General features: G+C 39.4%; 2 protein-coding genes across 2 annotated transcripts in view; one reads left to right on the forward strand and one right to left on the reverse strand.

Moving 5' to 3' along the window:
* Nucleotides 1-22,149, forward strand: part of ANKRD45 (ankyrin repeat domain 45) — a 49,617-nt gene that overhangs the window by 6,403 nt on the left and 21,065 nt on the right. The window contains exon 3 of the mRNA XM_040263971.1: nucleotides 9,413-9,580. Coding sequence (XP_040119905.1) covers nucleotides 9,413-9,580 — 168 coding nt within the window. The remainder of the gene's footprint in view (nucleotides 1-9,412; nucleotides 9,581-22,149) is intronic.
* TEX50 (testis expressed 50) lies at nucleotides 15,696-17,380 on the reverse strand. Its single transcript, XM_040263979.1, has 2 exons — nucleotides 17,057-17,380; nucleotides 15,696-15,911 (listed from the first exon to the last, which is right to left on the reverse strand). Exons 1-2 carry the CDS (start codon nucleotides 17,378-17,380, stop codon nucleotides 15,696-15,698), a joined length of 540 nt encoding a protein of 179 aa, XP_040119913.1.

The raw sequence follows: 22,149 nt of genomic DNA on the forward strand, positions 1-22,149 counted from the left end.
TGAAAAGTTGAAAAAACATTTGATAATATTGATAATTTTTGATATGTGATATTATAAGAAGGAGAGAGTGTAAATAATATTTGGAATTTTGAAGCATTCACACAGGCAAAAATAAGATTTAAAAAATTATTAGAAAATATCAAACAACTTCATGATAATACATTTGAAAACATGGATGAAATGGACAGTTTCTTCAGTAAAATATATATTATCAAAATTGAGTCAAGAAAAAAATAGAAACTTGATTAGATCTACAATTATTTTAAAAAATTGAATAAGTAATCAGAATCTGCCTGATTCTCTCACCCTTTCCAATTCCTAACTCAAATGTTTTAAAAGATATGGTTTACTACCCTTATAAGGAAGAAATAATCTCTAGCTTATACAAAGTTTCCATAGAATATAAAGAGAGTTGGACAGCTGCTTATTTTATGAAATAACTTTTATAGCAAAACTAGTTTAGGACAAGCTTTAGAAAGGAAAATTACAGGCCAATCATTTAATAACACAGATGCAAGCATCTTAAAATATTAACAAATTGAATCTAATGTTGTATATTGAAACATTTATTGGACTAGCTTGGGTTTATCCCATTTATGCAAGAATTTGCTTTTTTAAAAAAGATTTATCTATCAGTTTTGGCTGCACTGGGTCTTTGTTGCTGCTCGAGTGCTTGTGGAGAGCAGAGGCTCTTCTCTCGTGTTGCATGGGCTTCTCAATGCAGCGATTCTCTTGTTTTGGAGCACAGGCTTAGGTGTTCTGGCTTCAGTAGTTGTGGCTCCTGGGCTCTAGAGCGCAGGCTCAGAAGTTGTGGTGCATGGGCTTAGTTGCTCCACAGCATGTGGGATCTTCCTGGAGTAGGGATCAAACCTGTGTTCCCTGCATTGGCAGGCAGATTCTTAACCCCTGGGCTACCAGGTAAACCTCAAGGATGGCTTTAACATTAGAAAAATTGTTAGTATAATTCACTACACTAAAAGATTATAATAACAAAACCACCTGATCATCTCAATAGATATATAAAAGTCTTTTGGAAGAAAATGTAGCATTCATTCATGATGAAAGCTTTTGGGTAAATAGGAACAGAAGAGGCTTTTCTTAAGGCTGTGCAAAACTCATAGCAAAATTTATCTAATATTGAATTTTAAGCTATTTAATTTGGGCAAGTTATATAACCTCTCCATGCTACAGTTTCTCCATCCATAAAAATGGGACTAATAGTAATATCTAATATTACGTCCATAAAAATGGGACTAATAGTAATGTCTAAAAATCATACTACATAAAATGAGAGCCCTAAATCAAATATCTGATAGTGTACCTCCAGCACTCCAGGGAGAGGGTGCTCTGACTAATTGATATGGGTATTGCCATCCTCTTGTTACATATTTTCCAGTGTGTGAAGATAGGTGTACAGTCTTGAGTTTGATGATGTACTCTAAGATAATCCATATCTTCATTCTGATTTCATGCTTACCATGAAATCTTCTCATTTAGCAGAAGTTGAAGGTGCATCCTGCTTTTTTCTTGCTGCTTATAGTAAAATGACAGAGGAGACAGAAATTGAGAGAAGAATTGCTAAATTAAAAGGAATCGGTAGTTCTATTTGCAATTTTTTAAGGAATCTCCACACTGTTCTCCATAGTGGCTGTACTAGTTTGCATTCCCACCAACAGTGTAGGAGGGTTCCCTTCTCTCCACACCCTCTCCAGCATTTATTGCTTGCAGATTTTTGGATCGCAGACATTCTGACTGGTGTGAAGTGGTACCTCATTGTGGTTTTGATTTGCATTTCTCTAATAATGAGTGATGTTGAGCATCTTTTCATGTGTTTGTTAGCCATCTGTATGTCTTCTTTGGAGAAATGTCTATTTAGTTCTTTGGCCCATTTTTTGATCCCACTGCTGGGCATACACACTGAGGAAACCAGAATTGAAAGAGACACATGTACCCCAATGTTCATTGCAGCATTGTTTATAATAGCCAGGACATGGAAACAACCTAGATGTCCATCAGCAGATGAATGGATAAGAAAGCTGTGGTACATATACACAATGGAGTATTACTCAGCCGTTAAAAAGAAATACATTTGAATCAGTTCTGATGAGATGGATGAAACTGGAGCCAATTATACAGAGTGAAGTAAGCCAGAAAGAAAAACACCAATACAGTATACTAACACATATATATGGAATTTAGGAAGATGGCAATGATGACCCTGTATGCAGGACAGCAAAAAAGACACAGATGTGTATAACGGACTTTTGGATTCAGTGGGAGAGGGAGAGGGTGAGATGACTTGGGAGAATGGTATTGAAACATGTATAATATCATGTAAGAATCGAATTGCCAGTCTATGTCCGATGCAGGATATGGCACGCTTGGGGCTGGTATGTGGGGATGACCCAGAGAGATGTTGTGGGGAGGGGGGTGGGAGGGGGGTTCAGGTTTGGGAACGCATGTACACCCATGGTGGATTCATGTCAATGTATGGCAAAACCAATACAGAATTGTAAAGTAAAATAAAAAATAAATAAATTAAAAAAAAATAAAAGGAATCGGGACTTAGATGATATATGATGTTCTGGGAAATTGTAAGCTTGTTTGCCATTTCAATGAAGATGATTTTGTAATGAAATATTTGCATGAACTGGCTAACCTAATTGTACCAGGCAACTAGGCGATTATTACTTCAGTTCAGTTCAGTTCAGTCGCTCAGTTGTGTCTGACTCTTTGCAACCCCGTGGACTGCAGCACGCCAGACCTCCCTGTCCATCATCAACTCCCAGAGTTTACCCAAACTCATGTCCATTGAGTCTGTGATGCCATCCAACCATCTTATCCTCTGTCGTCCCCTTCTCCTCCTGCATTCAGTCTTTACCAGCATCAGAGTCTTTTCAAATGAGTCAGCTCTTCACATCAGGTGGCCAAAGTATTGGGGTTTCAGCTTCAGCATCAGTCCTTCCAGTGAATATTCAGGACTGATTTCCTTTAGGATGGACTGTTTGGATCTCCTTGCAGTCCAAGGGACTCTCAAGAGTCTTCTCCAACACCACAGTTCAAAAGCATCAATTCTCCGGCGCTCAGCTTTCTTTAGAGTCCAACCCTCACATCCATACATGACTACTGGAAAGACCATAGCCTTGACTAGACGGGCCTTTGTCGGCAAAGTAATGTGTCTGCTTTTGAATATGCTATCTAGGTTTGTCATAACTTTCCTTCCAAGGAGTAAGTGTCTTTTAATTTCATGCCTGCAATCACCATCTGCAGGGATTTTGGAGCCCCCCAAAATAAAGTCAGCCACTGTTTCCAGTGTTTCCCCATCTATTTGCCATGAAGTGATGGGACCGGATGCCATGATCTTAGTTTTCTGAATGTTGAGTTTTAAGCCAACTTTTTCACTCTCCTCTTTCACTTTCATCAAGAGGCTCTTTAGTTCTTCACTTTCTGCCATAATGGTGGTGTCATCTGTATATCTGAGGTTATTGATATTTCCTCCAGCAATTTTGATTCCAGCTTGTGCTTCATCCAGTCCAGCATGTCTCATGATGTACTCTGCATATAAATTAAATAAGCAGGGTGACAATATATAGCCTTGATGTACTCCTTTTCCTATTTGGAACCAGTCTGTTGTTCCATGTCCAGTTCTGTTACTTCAGTTCAGTTCAGTTCAGTTGCTCGTCGTGTCTGATTCTTTGCGACCCCATGAATCACAGCATACCAGGCTTCCCTGTCCATCATCAACTCCCGGAGTTCATTCAGATTCATGTCCATCGAGTCAGTGATGCCATCCAGCCATCTCATCCTCTGTCATCCCCTTTTCCTCTTGCCCCCAGTCCCTTCTAGCATCAGGGTCTTTTCCAATGAGTCAACTCTTCACATGAAGTGGCCAAAGTATTGGAGTTTCAGCTTCAACATCAGTCCTTCCAATGAACACTCAGGACTGATCTCCTTTAGTATGGACTGGTTGGATCTCCTTGCAGTCCAAGGGACTCTCAAGAGTCCTCTCCAACACCACAGTTCAAAAGCATCAATTATTCGGCACTCAGCTTTCTTCACAGTCCAGCTCTCATATCCATACATGTCCACTGGAAAAATCATAGCCTTGACTAGATGGACCTTTGTTGGCAAAGTAATGTCTCTGCTTTTGAATATGCTATCTAGGTTGGTCATAACTTTCCTTCCAAGGAGTAAGCGTCTTTTAATTTCATAGCTGCAATCACCATCTGCAGTGATTTTGGAGCGCCCCCAAATAAAGTCTGACACTGTTTCCACTGTTTCCCCATCTATTTCCCATGAAGAGATGGGACCAGATGCCATGATCTTTGTTTTCTGAATGTTGAATTTTAAGCCAACTTTTTCACTCTCCTCTTTCACTTTCATCGAGAGCTTTTTAGTTCCTCTTCACTTTCTGCCATAAGGGTGGTGTCATCTGCATATCTGAGGTTATTGATATTTCTCCCGGCAATCTTGATTCCAGCTTGTGCTTCTTCCAGCCCAGCATAAATAATGAATTACATTATAGTTTACTAGTAAATTTCTTGTTTGGTTGGTATTGATTCAGTTATCATGAGGTTGTTTACATGAGAGAACAGATCAGTGCAAAGATTTTTTTTTTTTGTCAAAATATTTGAGTTCTACTCTCAGGAAATTTCAATTATATAGTACAGTTATTAACTATAGTCATTGTGTTATATATTAGGTCCTGGGATCTTTTCCTCTTCTAACTGAAGTTTGTACCTTTTTTCCAGTCTCTCCCTATTTCCCTCACTCCTCAAGCCCCTGGTACCACTTTTCTACTCTGTTTTTATGGGTTTAATTTTTTATTTTAGATTTCCCCACATAAGTGATACCAAGCAGTATTCGGCTTTTCCTCTCTGACTTATTTCACTTCGCACAATTCCCTTCAGGTTCATCCATGTTGTTACAAATGATAGGATTTTCTTTTTTTAAGGATCTGTGAACACTGTTGATTTTTGCAACATAGAAGCCATTGGCCTAAAATTAAGGGACTTTCGCATGAAGAACTGTGGTAGATATCTCTTTAAGAAGATGTATGCCATTTATTTGCAGATGATTCTCAGAGATCACATTTGTATTCAGGATTTCCTTTCCTTTTAAATATTGGAGAATTGGACAATTTTGATTCAAACGAAGGATGATGAAACAGTTTTTACAATCTCATCTCTTTGATCAGAAGGAAGGAGGATAAAACAGTTCTTACAGTTTTAGCTCTTTGATCCAAAAGAAGGAGGATGAAGCAGTTCTTACAGTCTGAGCTCTCTGTACTACCGACTTCTGGTCTGTTGGGAAGTGCCTTGTTTTCTGTTTGAACCAAGGACATTTGTGTGCAGTTTGTAGGTTATTGATGGAACCACCTTTGGTTCTGGTAAGGCTTTGGTTTCTCAACCTGGCCACACTCAAACAAACATGATTGAAACTAAATACTATTTTAAACTCTGCCTTTCCTTATAATCAGTAAATATTTGTTAAAGCTGGAGGAATAGCCAGGTCTTGAGCTGGGAACTGGGGATAGAAAGATGAATGAATTCAGCAACCTTGATCAAGTTCACAGTTAGCAGAAAACAGATGTGTAAATAGATGATATATGATGAGACAAAGTACAGTGATAGCTCAGAGGAGAGACCAGTCAGATTTACCTGAAAGTGTTGGTTGGACATGGTCAAGGAATGCTTTATAGAAGAGGCAATATGTTGAGGTTTTTTTTTTTTTGCTGCACCATGTAGCACTTGGGACCTTAATTCCCTTACCACGGATTGAACGTGTGTCCCCTGCAGTGGAAGTGTGGAGTCTTAACCATTGGACCACCAAGGAAGTCTATATATAGAATCTTGAATAATGACCAAGAGTTTATCAGACAAAGGAAGCTGAAGGATAAGGCATGGCAGGTGGCAGTAACTGCAGTATCAGATAGTAACTGCAATAGCAGATTTTAGTGTTAAAATATTTTTCGTATCCTGGTGTACTTACCCAGTATTTTAGGTGATGAAATACTGGCCTTTTTATAGGTATAATAGTTTTATTTGGTATTTTAAACATATTAAATTAGAGTCATTTTCGGATTGAAAACAATTTCAATGATTTAATTGCTCAGTGTATATAAAAAGACAAACTGAAGATTACAAATGTAGATGGTCCATATTGTGGTATTGCAAATTCTATTGTAAGAATAATTCTTGAGTTCACAAGGCTCCCAAACAAGTAGAATGTGAATCTCACAGCTTTTAAATTGATAAGGAAACTGAAATGGACTCTCTCTCTTTTTATGTGGAAACTAAAAAAGACAAATATGAGCCATCAGTGTTTTCTTTGGAGAAAATGATTACAGCCTACTCTCAATAGAAAGATTGCAATTCTATTAAAAAAGCAAAAAATAAAAAAATAAAAAAAATAAAATAAAAAAGCAAAAAACTGTTCAGACATATCTTTGTCTTTTAAAATTAGAGATGAGATAGTTTGAAGGAAATTGTTTGGTGTTGGTTTATAACTACTTCCAACTAATGTTTAGTGAGAAAAACTTTAATAGCTGAAAAAATTTGCACAGAAATGTCCTGTTGAAACCATTGACCCACTTAAAAAATAAAGTAATGTTTTATTTGTGATTTTCATGATTATAGTTTTTTCATTTTTAATAGTATTTGCTTTTTAATCTTTAAATTTTATTAATTTTATCTGACAATTTATATTGCTAATAGAATGACAGTGTATACTTAACATTTGTTTGATAGTTATGCTTTTATCTGATAGTTTATGTTTATATACTTTTGTATTTAAAATATATTAGTCTTGGACTTCCTTGGTAGCTCAGTGGATAAGAATTCACCTTGCAATGCGGAGGACATGGTTCGATTCCTGGTCTGGGAAGATTCCACATGCCATGAAGTAGCTAAGCCTGTGGGTCACAACTACTGAGCCTGAATTCTAGAGCCTACAAGCCGCAACTGCTGAAACCTGTGCACCTGAAGCCTGTGCTCTGCAACAAGAAAAGGCCCTGCAATGAGAAGCCTGCACATAGCAAGAGTACTCCCTGCTCACTGCAACTAGAGAAAGCTCATGCGAAGCAACAAAGACCCAAGGCAGCCAAGAATAAAAATAAAATTTTTGAACAAAAAAATAAAATGGGTATTAGTTTCACTAATTTAAAAAATGAATTCTGAACTCAATTTTACAAATACTGGTATTAATGCTAAGTAAATATAAAATTTATACATAAAAACATTTGTCAGGCAGTAAAAACCAGCATATGCAAAATTATAGAGTCATGAAACAATATGATTTGGAGAATTCAAAGAGTCTGGTACTGCTGGTGGTAGGCAGGTTGTGAAAAATATTCTAGGTAAGTGAGTATTTTGCTCCATGGCCTATTACTTGTTTGTGACTATCATCATCTCAATTTTGGGATTTTGACCTTATCAATGACCTGCCTCAATTTAAGCAACCTTGAGAAAAGTTCTTATCCTCTCTGTGCTTTTTTTTTCTTATCTATAAATGAGAACAATACTACTTTGTACATTATAGGATTGTAGAGAGGATTAAATGAGTTGATACTTGTGGAGCACACAGAACAATGCCTGTATAGAGGAGAAGATTGCTTTACCTCTTGTCTGATCTTTTGCCTTACTGTGAACTGCATGCTCAGTTGACTCTCTCTATTTAGTAACCATTAGTGCAGCAGTCTTCCATGTTGGAGAAGGCAATGGCAACCCTCTCCAGTACTCTTGCCTGGAAAATCCCATGGGCAGAGGAGCCTGGTAGGTTGCAGTCCATGGGGTCACTAGGAGTCTGACACGACTGAGCGACTTCACTTTCACTTTTCACTTTCATGCATTGGAGAAGGAAATGGCAACCCACTCCAGTGTTCTTGCCTGGAGAATCCCTGGGACGGGGGAGCCTGGTGGGCTGCCGTCTCTGGGGTCACACAGCTTCGGACACAACTGAAGCGACTTAGCAGCAGCAGCAGCAGCAGTCTTCCATGTAGAGATTATTTTTCCCTTGGAACCAATTCTGATTTTTCAGTATTCCATTTATGATCCTTCTTCCTGCTGAGATTTCTAACATGTAACCTTCTATGTCTCGCTTCTGGGTTCAACTATTCATTGCCAATATCATGGAAGAACTTTAGGAAAATCCCTCCTCTTGTCTGGATGCTTTCGAAATCATCTTATTTAAATGTTCTTCTCCTGGGAAGGCTGTGGAATTTAGTACAAAGATCTGTGTGTTTCCTTCTAGAAAATACACCATCTCCCACAAGGGGAAAAAAAATACCACATATAAAGATTTCAAATTCCTTGGCAAAAGCCTCTCTCTGTTTAGAAATCATGTTTTCTTATTTTTAAACTATGTATATTAAAAAATAGGAAAAATTTTGGATGTTACCTCTGGCCTTTTTTTTCTGCTCTTGGCCTAAAACATTGTGTTTAGTAGTAACTTCAGCCCTGAGAAAAGCAATGTAAGGACCGAGAATATCTCATTTGAAATGGCCTCCTGCTCATGCTATTGTGGTGTCTTTTCTGTAGATAGTGTCCCCTTTCCCAACAAATCAGGGGCTGTGGGCCATTTGGCTGAAGAAATATATCTTCAGAAAGGTGATATCTGGGTATTTCTTGGCTTCCAGTTTTGTGGGATAGTTGCCTCGGTAAATCTAAGAAATAACTTTCTAATTTTAGAGATAGCTCACAATTTCAGTTTTAATTCAAATGATTAATTTCCAAATCAAAGACATACACAGTTGTAGTAATTTGTATGGTTGTGTTAACAATAATGGAGTAATTAGAGGTTGATGAAAATTTCTTAGACTAAAGTCATAAATCTAATTGTGTTCCAGTAGATGACTGTTAGGGAGACTGCCATCTTCCTCATAAGATCTTGAAGAGCTCAGATTGCCTGTGTTGATTCCTTGTGTCCATCATTTACTGGCTATGTGCCTTGGGCAAGTTTAACTTCTCTGGACCTTTGTTTCCTTATCTGTAAAATGAAGATTATAATAGTTGTGACCTCAAAGGGTTTTTTTTTTTTTACCAACTAAATGAACTTCTTATATGTAAAGCACTTAGGATAATACCTGTGCAAGTTACTCAGTCGTGTCCGACTCTTTGTGACCCCATGGACTGTAGCCTGCCAAGCTCCTCTGTCCATGGGATTCTCTAGTCAAGAATACTGGAGTGGGTTGCCATTGCCTTCTCCAGAGGATCTTCCTGATCAAGGTATTGAACCCAGATCTCCTGTGTTACAGGCAGATTCCCTACCATTTGAGCCACCAGGGAAGCCAGAGGATAATACTTGGCCTGTAGTAATTGTTCAACACCTGATTACTGTTATTGTCTTCTACTCTGTAGAAGAGCCTGAAACAATGTAGTCTTTTTGACCTGACCATCCTCATTGTATTTGTTAGGTTACACACTCTTACACTGTGCTGCAGCCTGGGGTCGACTGGAAACTTTGAAAGCACTGGTGGAACTGGATGTTGATATAGAGGCTCTGAACTTCCGGAAGGAGAGAGCTCGAGATGTTGCTGTTCGATATTCCCAGACTGAGTGTGTTGAGTTCCTGGATTGGGCAGGTAAGGAAGCTTACAAGGTAGTAGTAGCAAACTGACTCACTGCTGGGGTTCCCTCCTGTAAGTACAGAGTTACAGGCTGTGTCATTAACAAAGCAAAGAGGTGATTAACATTTTCACCTTTTATTAGGATTTTTGTTTGTAGATATATCCATAGTCACTGTTGGTGATAACATATCAAATGTGCCTTTTTTTTTTTTTTTTTGCTATTGGCCTAAAACATTGTATTTAGTAGAAACTATATTCAAAGCTGGTTGATTTACCACCTTTTAACAATTTCTCCAATAATCTTCTATAATAATTTATATATAATATACATACATGGTTCAAGGCCATTTTCTGAGAGACCTTGGCAGAGTGGACCATTCCTTAAATGTTTAAAAGAATGGCATACTTGAGGAATATGTTTGATTCCCCAAGTAGAAACAGTTGTAATAATTTAAAATGGTTTGCTATGCAAAGTTAATCCATGGTGTTAGAAGTCTGAATAGCAGGTTTCATTATGGCATGAGGGAGGGTAATTCTGGGGCATAATACTCTTTTTTCTGAATTTGGTAACTGTTAACATGCTGTGCTCATTTGTGAAAATTCATTGAGCTGTACCCTTGTAAATTTTGCACTTTTCTGTATGTGTTTTGTGCTTTAATCAAAGGTCAAAAAACTATGTACTATTTTGAGTTTTACTGTTTTTCTTACAATATTTCCTTAACCTGTAGAATAGAGCTTAGAGATTTCAGGAAGATATACCTGTGTAATTATGTATGTGACAAACATCGGTTATAAAACTAGTACCAAGGACGTTCATGGCATTAATTTTGTGTAGTTCTCTGCATTTGTGTTTCTAGGATTACAAGTATAACATTGTTGTGGTACTTAGATATGTTGTGGTACCTAGATTTTTCCTGCTCTCTGGACATTTGTTATATGTGGGGTGATAAACTATTGATGCATCCTACAGTTAAATAACAGTATCAGAAAGAATGTAATTAAAAGTTAAAATCGGCAGAGCAGATGAGTCATGCTATGGGGTGGTCAGAGAACATGAAGTCAGAGTATGGTGGAGTTGAGATGGGCCTTGAAGAAATGGTGGGATTTGTATACACAGACTGAGGAGAAAGGGTGTGAGCAAAACCTTGTGACTGAAAGTGACGTGTTGGGGAAACAGTGATGAGCTTGCCTTACTGGAAGAGCAAGTCAATGTAATTTATACAAGCAGGCTACAGCACAGGCAGGTTAATAAAAGAGAAGTAAGTACATGGGCTCTTGAATCAAATTGCTTGAGTTGAAATACTGATGTCTCTACTTGAAACCTATGTGACCTTGGGCAAGATACTTAAATTCTTTATACTTCAGTCTTAATTTCCAGAAAAGAGGGCCCATAATAGTCCTTATCTCTTGGGGAGTTGTGAGAATGAGATGAGATGCTATAAACCATGTCTTAGCACAGTGCCTGTTGGGTGATCACACTTGAAGTATGTTGCTGCTATTATTCCAATCAGATTATACCTCCGAATGTCAGGCTCAGGTGTTTACATTTCATTTTTTTAGCCATTGGGAGCCATTGGAAGATTTTATGTAGAAGAGGAAGTGGATTAAAGTGATATTTAGGAAGATTCATATGGCAGCCCTAAGGAGCTGTTTATCAGTAAAATAAAAAGGGAACTGGGAGGATTAATAGAAGTAAGGAGGAACCAGAGATCAAATTGCCAACATCCTCTGGATCATGGAAAAAGCAAGAGAGTTCCAGAAAAACATCTATTTCTGCTTTATTGACTATGCCAAAGCCTTTGACTGTGTGGATCACAATAAACTGTGGAAAATTCTGAAAGAGATGGGAATACCAGACCACCTGACCTGCCTCTTGAGAAACCTGTATGCAGGTCAGGAAGCAACAGTTAGAACTGGACATGGAACAACAGACTGGTTCCAAATAGGAAAAGGAGTATGTCAAGGCTGTATATTGTCACCCTGCTTATTTAACTTCTATGCAGAGTACATCATGAGAAACCCTGGGCTGGAAGAAGCACAAGCTAGGATCAAGATTGCCGGGAGAAATATCAATAAACTCAGGTATGCAGATGACATCACCCTATGGCAGAAAGTGAAGAGGAACTAAAAAGCCTCTTGATGAAAGTGAAAGAGGAGAGTGAAAAAGTTGGCTTAAAGCTCAACATTCAGAAAACGAAGATCATGGCATCTGGTCCCATCACTTCATGGCAAATAGATGGGGAAACAGTGGAAACAGTGTCAGAATTTTTTTTTTTTTTTGGCTCCAAAATCACTGCAGATGGTGACGGCACCCATGAAATTAAAAGATGCTTATTCCTTGGAAGAAAAGTTATGACCAACCTAGATAGCATATTCAAAAGCAGAGACATTACTTTGCCAACAAAGATCCATCTAGTCAAGGCTATGATTTTTCCAGTGGTCACGTGTGGATGTGAGAGTTGGACTGTGAAGAAAGCTGAGTGCCAAAGAATTGATGCTTTTGAACTGTGGTGTTGGAGAAGACTCTCGAGAGTCCCTTGGACTGCAAAGAGATCCAACCAGTCCCTTCTGAGGGAGATCAGCCCTGACATTTCTTTGGAAGGAATGATGCTGAAGCTGAAACTCCAGTACTTTGGCCACCTCATGCGAAGAGTTGACTCATTGGAAAAGACTCTGATGCTGGGAAGGATTGGGGGCAGGAGGAGAAGGGGCCAACAGAGGATGAGATGGCTGGATGGCATCACTGACTCGATGGCCGTGAATCTGAGTGAACTCCAGGAGTTGGTGATGGACAGGGAGGCCTGGCGTGCTGCGATTCATGGGGTCGCAAAGAGTCGGACACGACTGAGCAACTGAACTGAACTGAACATATTTGGGAAGAAAAAGATGAGTTATACTTTGTAGATTATTTGGTATATAATTGTCCACTTGCAGTAAATATTATTGAAGGGCCATATTTCTGTCAGTTACCTTCAATTTTATGATCAGATGCGTAAGCAAAAAGAAAATAGCAAAAAATTTAATTGATCTCCTCATGAATAATAAGTTCTGGGTGAAATTCACACTCATGCATGCTAAGTTGCTTCACTTGTCTCCAACTCTTTGCCACCCTGTGGATTGTAACTGTCAGGTTCCTCTGTCATTGCAATTCTCCAGGCAAGAATACTGGAGTGGGTTGCCATGACCTCCTCCAGGGGATCTTCCTGACCCAGGGATTGAACCCATGTCTCTTATGTCTTCTGAATTGGCAGGTGGGTTCTTTATCACTAGCACCACCTGGGAAGCCCCAAATTCACATTATATAATTTTTATTTATTTATTAAAAAATTAATTTATTTTATTTGGAGGCTAATTACTTTACAGTATTGTAGTGGTTTTTGCCATACATTAACATGAATCAGCCATGGGTGTATATATATGTTCCCCATCCTGAACCCTGCCTCCCACTTCCCTCCCCATCCCATCCCTCAGGGTCATCCCAGTGCTCCAGCCCTGAGTACCCTGTCTCATGCATCAAGCCTGGACTGGCGATCTACCAAAATTCACATTATATAATTTAAAATCCAGTTTTGAAGAATGACCCATGGTACTTAAAAAAATACAATCCAGGAACAAACTTTGCTGTAACTTTTCTGAAAGTTGGGGGCTATGAGCATAGAGTTTCATTGGTTTTTGTCACTGAGTGGAAGTCCACGGGCCCAACATGCAGTGAGACCAAACAATACCAAACCGTGAGTCTGGAGCAGAGAAAGGTTTATTGCAGGGCCATGTAAGTAGATGGGTCGCTCATGCCTTGAAAAATCAGGAGCTCCCTGAAAGCTCTCAGCAAAGCCCTTTTATAGGAAAGGCAAAGGAGGGGGCGTGGTTAGTTGTTGCAGACTTCTTGGTGTCAGAGCCTTTGTTCTTGAGGTCAGGTCACGGCTAGGTGAAACTCTACCAAAGCAAATGTTGTTCTCTATTCTACAAGAAAGGCCAAAGTCCCAATCCTCAACTTTTGACTTCCAAGGTCCAGGCCCTGGCTAAGAGGAGGGGTCCCTGCATGGGCCAGTAACCCTACCCAGGAGTGTTCATCCAGTACCCAGTCTGGGTCCTCCTGCCAGTGCTCAGGTCCAGCTGAGGAGTCAGATCTCAGTGGGTGGCACCCTCAGGGCCAGCTCCCCAGATCCCGCCCAGCTGTCATCACTGTGGGAGCTAGGTGTTTAGGACCAACTGGCCCTCAGTCCGTCCAAATGGGGGCCAGGTCCCATGGACTACGACCTGTGGAGACCACCATCCTTAGGTTGGAGAAATAGGGATGGGTCAGCAGCTGCTTCTAGGCCTGAGCCTGGCCAGTGAGCGCTGTGGGGAGGGCTCTGGAGCTCGGCAGGATGCAGCCCTCAGCCTGTACCTGGACCCCCCAGCTCACCAGCTGATCCTGAGGTTGCAGGGCCTGGAGGGCCCCAAGGAGGAGGCTGCAGTCTGCCTTACATAGCACACTGTGCCCTGAGGACCACTGTGTGCCCTCCCCACCCGATTTCAATTTCCTTCTCCCTAATGTCCGTCTGTTTGGTTTGGGTCCTTACCTGATGCTGGGAAAGATTGAGGGCAGGAGGAGAAGGGGATGACAGAGGATAAGATGGTTGGACGGCATCACCGACACAATGGACATGGGTTTGGGTGGAGTCCAGGAGTTAGTGATGGACAGGGAGGCCTGGCATGCTGCAGTTCATGGGGTCATAAAGAGTCAGACACGACTGAGTGACTGACCTGAACTGACCTTACAGTCTTGGAGTTAGACCTACCATTTCCTAGTAATGAAGATAAAAGACTATAATGCTATAAACCGGGTTCTGTTTCCAGATCAGTGATGAAATTGTAAGGATTCATGGTAATGTAGCTGTGGAGTGTCAAAAATGCTAACTACTTAACATAAATTTAAACATTTGTTTAATTAAGACTTAACAAGAATATAAACCACTTCCATTTCTTGCTCTAATGATCAGAGTAGGAGTCACCTGGAGAGGTTTACTGGGTTGAGGACTCCCTACCCCAGAGACTCCTCCATGCTACTGAAAATTTGACTATTAGAGATCAATTTGTTTGGGTTTTCAAGGTTTATAGACTTTTTAATTGTTTGAGGGTCCTATGTTAAAAGAAATACATATATATATTTATGTACACACACACATATATATATAGAATTAGTTGATTGTTCAGAACTCTGAGGGTATGGAACAAATATTCATGGAAATGTGGGAGTAATGTTGTCAAGGAAGAGTGAAAGTAAGGAGCAGATTGTGGAAAGTGGCACCATAAGTAAACTTTTGATAATCCACAATAACGCAAGGCAGAACTTATTCTTTTTTGTTATTTGTTACGACTATAGCATTATCTATTACTTACAAAGGATTTTTTTTTAGTTTTTTTTTTCCTTTTATTGATGGGAGGTATATTATAAATCTGTCATGTTTTTCTGGGATTCTTTTATATGTTGTTAAGAAAATCTGTCCGTCTCAGTCTCTCAGTTTTTTTTTTTTGAAAAATGTAGAAACCATACTTTAAGAAATGAGGTGACTGATCAACAAAAGTGAAATATTTTAAAAACTGATGCATCTTATCAATAGAAGTTTGAAATTTTAAAAAAGTATTGATACTTAATTCATTTATTATACTGAAAGGGGAACAAATTATACTTAGAAATTAATCTGTTCCTTATTATTTCCATACTATTTTAACAATTTGAGATGGGAAGTTAAACATCTCCACGTGGCCATAAAATTTGCTCAGGAAACTAAGAGAAATCACAAAAATTGCTTAAATCAGAGATTTATTGAAACACTAAATCAAGATTCTATTCTACAGTTTGCTTAATGATTAGCAATCTAACACATTAAAAAGAACAGAACACTTAAACATGAAGCGGTGGTTGTATATGGTCTTTCCCTTAGTACTTTTTAGTAAGCATGGATGCTATTTTAGCTGAATAGAAATAACTTTTCAGTACAGACTTTGTTGGAAAGTTGTAGTAAAGAATTTAGCCAAAAAATTACAAAGCATCTCAAAGAATCACTTTGTCCTTTTATGATTTCCCTCAATAGATTTCTTGTGTAGTCTCCATAGTGGACTGAGTAATATTTGCATATGGATGTGTCTAATATACTCTGCCTCCTTCTGCTCCTTCAGTCTTCTTTATTTTTAGTTTTCGTTGCTTGGCTCTCTTAGCCTGAGGGTGATGGGACATCTGATTCAGGTACTTCGTCATCATTGATGTTGTGGCCACCAGTCTGCAGAGTACTTGGTCAATGTCATAGACAGACTGGGTTTCTAGATCATTACCAGGTGTATCCAAGGAGACTTGTTTCTTTAGCTAAAAGAAGAAAAACAAATGATATTACAGAATTTTTTCCTTCAGTTCAGTTCAGTCGCTCAGTCGTGTCCGACTCTTTGCGACCCCATGAATCGCAGCACGCCAGGCCTCCTTGTCCATCACCATCTCCCGGAGTTCACTCAGATTCACGGCCATCGAGTCAGTGATGCCATCCAGCCATCTCATCCTCTGTTGGCCCCTTCTCCTCCTGCCCCCAATCCTTCCCAGCATCAGAGTCTTTTCCAATGAGTCAACTCTTCGCATGAGGTATTTTTTCCTTACTATAGTTCAAATTAAATTTGTTTTCAGGATATATATGCTTAAACTCCAAATATCACACTTTACTTATTTATACAAAGAAAAAATTGTTATAGAAGAGAGGTAAAAATGCAAAAGAAATGCTCGTTTTTATATGCCCTTGTGTAAGGTTGTAGTGATCATGATCACCATTCAGCAAATATTTAATAAGCTTTCTATGATTATTAGAGCATTCTGCTGGGAGAAATTATTTGAATATTAGTACATTATTTTCCTTTACTAAATCACCTTAAGATATAATGTCATAAAATCATAGACATTTTATAAGTATATAGTTGTGAAGGTCAGTGAGCTTTTAAGATTGCCTCAAAATATAGTAACACTGGCAAAGTGGGGAATCAGTTTGAGTGTTATTTTCCAGAAAGTTATCCTAAAATTAGAAATTAGTTTATAGTACATTAAAAAATATACACACCAACTTCAGTATACTTAGCTTTCTTAGATAGATCAGGAAGGGATCTAACAAGATCTCTTGTTCCACATCCTTCATTTTATTGATCAGACAGCAGAGAAAGATACAGTGATTTACCTAAGAGCCCAAACAGATAACTGCATTTCCTATACATTCTATTCATTGTAACTCATTACTTTCTTGATGTATTTTGTAACTTTAAACTATCTAAAATAATAGGTTATTTTAAAGACCTTCTAATTCAGTACACCTTTGTTGAAAACCTGATATGTGCAAGAAAGTGTGATAGATGCTGGGGTGAATGGTGGGAGTGGGGAAGGTTATGAAGAAGAAGACACAGTTCTCTCTCCAGAGAAGATGATAATCTTATCTTTTAAATGCTTTGATATTCTATAACTATTACTATTAGCATCACCTTTTTTTTGTGTTTCTTCCACTTCATCCACAGGTAATGTACAGACAAAACAGACAGGATTAAAAAGAGAGCTTGTACTAAAATATAAACAAGATTTAAACAACCATGAAATATATCCATATTAGCAAAATTGCAGCATAGTTTGTCCAGAGGGTAAGGTAGACAGTGAGATGGAGCTGTCTTAACTTTCAAATAATGCATTTCTTCTGGAAAAATCTCCCATCCAACCTTTGTCCAGGTAGTACCATCACAAATGCAGAAGCTCTCCCTGAAGAAGCAGATAAACAACAGAGTAAAAATCAGGGATAGTCCTTGAGTAGACATCTTTCTCAAATGGAAAAAAAATTACAGCCAAAAATTTTTTTAGAGACAGAGCAGAAATGCACTGGTACTCCAGTCAAGGCACTTAGGCAGCAAAATACACACTGATAATCATTGTAACATCATCAGCCATGGTGACTCAGGGATACATTCAGTGATGTCATAAAGAAACACACTGGGACTAAAAGATGTTGGCTAACCAATCACCTTGGGTTTCTTAGGGATACTTTTTTCTTGCTTTTTTTTTTTTTTTTTTTGCCAGAATGGTTTGAGCCTCTTCAGTTTTCTGAAAAAAATGAAGACTTTGCTAATATTTTGATAGCCAATAAATTTAGATCGTCATTATATTAATAGAATTTCATGGAAACAACTTACCTGTATCCTTTCCAACCCTTTTGAAGTATGGTACTTTAGCATCAACTTAAAAGCGTGTGTGTATGTGTGTGTAATCAGTTGTGTCCGACTCTGCGATGCTGTGGACTGTAGCCTGCCAGACTCCTCTGTCCATAGAATTTTCCAGGCAAGAATACTGGAGTGGATTGCCATTTCCTACTTCAGGGGATCTTCCCAATCCAGGGATCTAAACTGTGGCTCTAGAGTCTCCTTCCCCACTCATTGGCAGGCAGATTCTTCACCACTGCACCAAGTAGCTAGAGTCATATATCATGGTAATATCATTATCATGGTAATATCATACAACTTAGCTTCTGCTTCTGTTTTTATATTGAGGAATGTCTTTCTCTTCATTTAGTCAAGGAAATGCTGAGTGAGTCCCCCTTTTGACATATCTTTTTGGTGGCAATGTCATAACTACCAGGTAGTGGGTGAGGGGTGGGGAATTTAGCATGATTGTATGAAAAAGAGATGGTGGATTAGTGTGGTATATGATAAGGTGAGACAGACTGCTTTTAAGGAACTTATAGTCTAGCAGTAGAAGCAGAAAACAGGAAAATAAAAAATTACAGGACAGATTATCAGTTCAGTTCAGTCATTCTTTGCGACCCCATGAATCGCAGCACACCAGGCCTCCCTGTCCGTCGCCAACTCCCGGAGTTTACTCAAACTCATGTCCATTGAGTCGGTGATGCCATCCAGCCATCTCATCCTCTTTTGTCCCCCTTCTCCTCCTGCCCCCAATCCCTCCTAGCATCAGGGTCTTTTCCAGTGAGTCAATTCTTTGCACAGATTATACTCAGGGCTAAATCAAATTATAATCATGTAATGGATGATAGAGCACTCAGTTTTACCAGGGGGAATTAGGGGTTTCACAGGAGTGCATTTTGAGTAAGCTTTGAAGAATGAGTAGAATTTTGGTGAATGGCAGAGAGGGCATTTTAGGTTGAGGAAACATAATAAGCAAAGAAATTCTGTGTAAACCATTCAGTTTAGTTCAGTTCAGTCACTCAGTGGAACTCAGTCCCACTCTTTGTGACCCCATGGACTGCAGTACACCAGACTTCCCTGTCTATCTCCAACTCCCAGAGCTTGCTCAAACTCATGTTTATCAAGTTGGTGATGCCATCCAACCATCTCATTCTCTGTCATCCCTTTCTCTTCCTGCCTTCAATCTTTCACAGCATCAGGGTCTTTTCTAAAGAGTCAGTTTTTTGCTGACCCTCTAATGAGTCAGTTTTTCATCTCACCCTCTCCTCCCTTCTACCCCATGTCCATAAGTCTGTTTTCTGTGTCTGCTTCTCCATTGCTGCCTTGCAAATAAATTTATTAGTACAATTTTTCTAGATTCCATATATATGCATTAATATATAATATTAATCTTTCTCTTTCTGACTTACTTCACTCTGTATAATAGACTCTAGGTTCATCCACCTCATTAGAATTGACTCAAATGCATTCCTTTTTATGGCTGAGTAACATTCCATTTCGGAGAAGGCAATGGCACCCCACTCCAGTACTCTTGCCTGGAAAATCCCATGGACGGAGGAGACGGGAAGGTTGCAGTCCATGGGGTCGCTGAGGGTTGGACACGACTGAGCGACTTCACTTTCACTTTTCACTTTCATGCATTGGAGAAGGAAATGTCAACTGACTCCAGTGTTCTTGCCTGGAGAATCCCAGGGACGGGGGAGCCTGTTGGGCTGCTGTCTATGGGGGTCACACAGAGTCGGACACGACTGAAGCGACTTAGCAGCAGCAGCAACATCCATTTATAAATATGTATTGAGCACCTCCTATGTGCTAAATACTGTTCTAGGAGCTGAGGATACTTACACACCTAGGCATAAAACTATGTTTATGGAGTTTACTTTCTAGTAGGGAGATACAGAAAATAAAATGATCTAAATCTATTTATCTGTGAAGTGCTATGAAGAAAAATAGAGTGGTAAGGGGGTTATGAAGTTGCCAGCAACTGAATGAGTGAGTGTGTGCTTACACTTACAGAGGGCCATCAGGAGAGGCCTCTCTGGTAAGGTGATATTTGAAGATAGACCTGAAGAACTAAAGGAGTGAGCCCTATTGATATCAGCAGGCAGAGGGAACAGGAAGTAAATGATTGTAGGGTCTCTGGATGAATGTAGAAAGGGACGAAGCTGGAAAGACTGTTTGTGGCTAGATAGGTCTTGGAGGGCCCTGCATTTTATTCAGTAGCCAGTATGGAGTTACTTACAAAGTCTGGAGGAGAGGAGTGACCTAATAATAAACTTAGTGAGTACTTTCCTGTGTGCCAAGCACTGTGTCAAGAAATTTGCATGTATTATACTATGTTTTAATTCTTAGAACAACCGTATGTGGATGGTATTATAATACTTCCACTTTATAGACGGAGAAACTGAGGTTAGAAGGGTTAAGATACTATTATGGTCTGAATCTTTGTGTTCCCCCACAAATGCATATGTTGAATTTCGAATGCCTGATGTCATGGTGTTAGGACATGGGGCCTTTGGGAGATGCTTAGGACATGAAGGTGGGGCCCTCATAAATAGGATTAGTGGTCTTATAAAAATGTGTCCCCACAGAGTTCCCTGGCCCCTTCTACCATGTGAAGGCACCTTGAGAAGGTGCTGGCAGTGAAAGAAGAGGGGTCTCACTAGACTGTAACCATGTTGCAGCTTGATCTTGGACTTGCCAGCCTCCAGAACTATGAAAAACAAGTTTCTGTTGTTCATAAACTTCCCAGTCTGTGGTATATTTCTGCCTGAATGCTCTGATAGGTCTGGTGGCATTAGAAGATGCTTGCAGTAAGCTGCTTTCTCTACCAGGCCACCCAAAATAAACATATGCACTCAGTAAAATCAGCATGCTTATTATACAAATATAGTTTTATGACAAGTCCCTTAATTGCCTCTTCAAACTAATTCCTCTGCTAAACTTCCTCCTGTACTGAAATTCTGGAACCACCACTGGCTCCAGGTCACCAACTAGTGGAGTCAAAACCTAAACCTTAGATTCCAGTTTAGAGAATTGATTCTGCTTGCAACATGAATGATAGATTTGAAGCTGTAATTGACAAGATGGTTCAGCTGCAAAAACTTTTCATCTTTCATGAAAAGGAAGGATGACTCAGGCTGGAGCTGCAGGCCAAGAGGCTATGATACCTCATAGAATTTGCCCTGTGGGATTTCAGAATTGCTTGAGACTGAGGTGACTCCTTTTTTCCTTCTAATTTCTCACGTTTTGAAGGGCAGTATCTATAACTGTTGCTTTGTGCCTGTCCCACCAGAGTATTTTGGGATAGAAAACTTTTTTTCTAGTATCACAGGTCTGCAGATAGAGAGGAATTTTACCCCAGGATAGATGGATCATACCAATGTCTCACACATACCTTGTTTGTATGAGGAGATGAGACTTATGAGCTGATGATATTTTAGATGAACATTTGAACATGAGTTGATGTTGTAATGGATTGAAACTTAGATGCTGGCATGGGGTAAATGTATTTGCATGTGGGATAGATATGAGTTTGGGGAGGTCAGAGGGCAGGCTTATGGTAGGCTGAAAAATGTCTACCAAAGATATCTAGGTTCTAACCCCCAGAACCTGAGCATGTTACCTCATATGGGATCTTGTGGATCCTTAAACTGAAGATCTTTAGATGGAGAGATCATCGTGGATTATCCAGCTGAGACCTAAATGTAGTCACAAGTGTCTTTATTATAAGTGAGAAGCGGGAGATTTGACACAGAAGAGGAGGTGATTTGATGATGGAACAAGACATTGGAATGGTGTATTTTGATTGAAGAAGGAGCCACCAGCCAAGGAGTATAGGCTGCAGCTAGAGGTGGAAAACAGCAAGAAATAGATTCTCCTTTCAGAACCCATAGAAAGAATCTTCCCCACCAACACCTTGATTTTCACTCAGCTAAACTGATTCCAGTCTTGTGGCCTCTAGAATTTACTACAGGATAAGCTTGCATTGTTTTAAGCCACCAGATTTGTGGCAATTTGTTACAGCAGTCACAGGACATGATCACTTGTTAAATTAATTTGAAGTATTATTAATACTTTGCTAATCCTGTTTTGTTGTTGAGTTGCTAAGTCCTCTCCAACTCTACATGGGCTGGAGCCATGTAGAAGCCCCAGGTGGCTCAGCTGTAAAGACCCCTCCTGTCAATGCAGGAGATGCAGGTTCGATCCCTGATCTGGGAAGATCCCCCAGAGAAGGAAATGGTAACCCACTCTAGTATTCTTGCCTGGGAACTTCTATGGATAGAAGAGCATGGCGGGCTACAGTCCATGAGATTGTAAGGAATTAGACACAACTGAGCAATTAAACAACAACAACAAATCTACTGCTTATTATATTCAATCTGTCT

The sequence above is a fragment of the Oryx dammah genome, unplaced genomic scaffold (assembly GCF_014754425.2).
Source record: "Oryx dammah isolate SB20612 unplaced genomic scaffold, SCBI_Odam_1.1 HiC_scaffold_21, whole genome shotgun sequence".
NCBI classification, from domain to species: Eukaryota; Metazoa; Chordata; class Mammalia; order Artiodactyla; family Bovidae; genus Oryx; species Oryx dammah.

Excerpts from the sequence above, each read along its gene's own strand:
- TEX50 (XM_040263979.1), bottom strand. The coding sequence starts at position 17,380 with ATGTCTACTCAAGGACTATCCCTGATTTTTACTCTGTTGTTTATCTGC. Across the intron at positions 15,912-17,056 it reads GGAAGAAACACAAAAAAAAG|CTAAAGAAACAAGTCTCCTT; the intron begins GTGATGCTAATA and ends TTCTTCTTTTAG.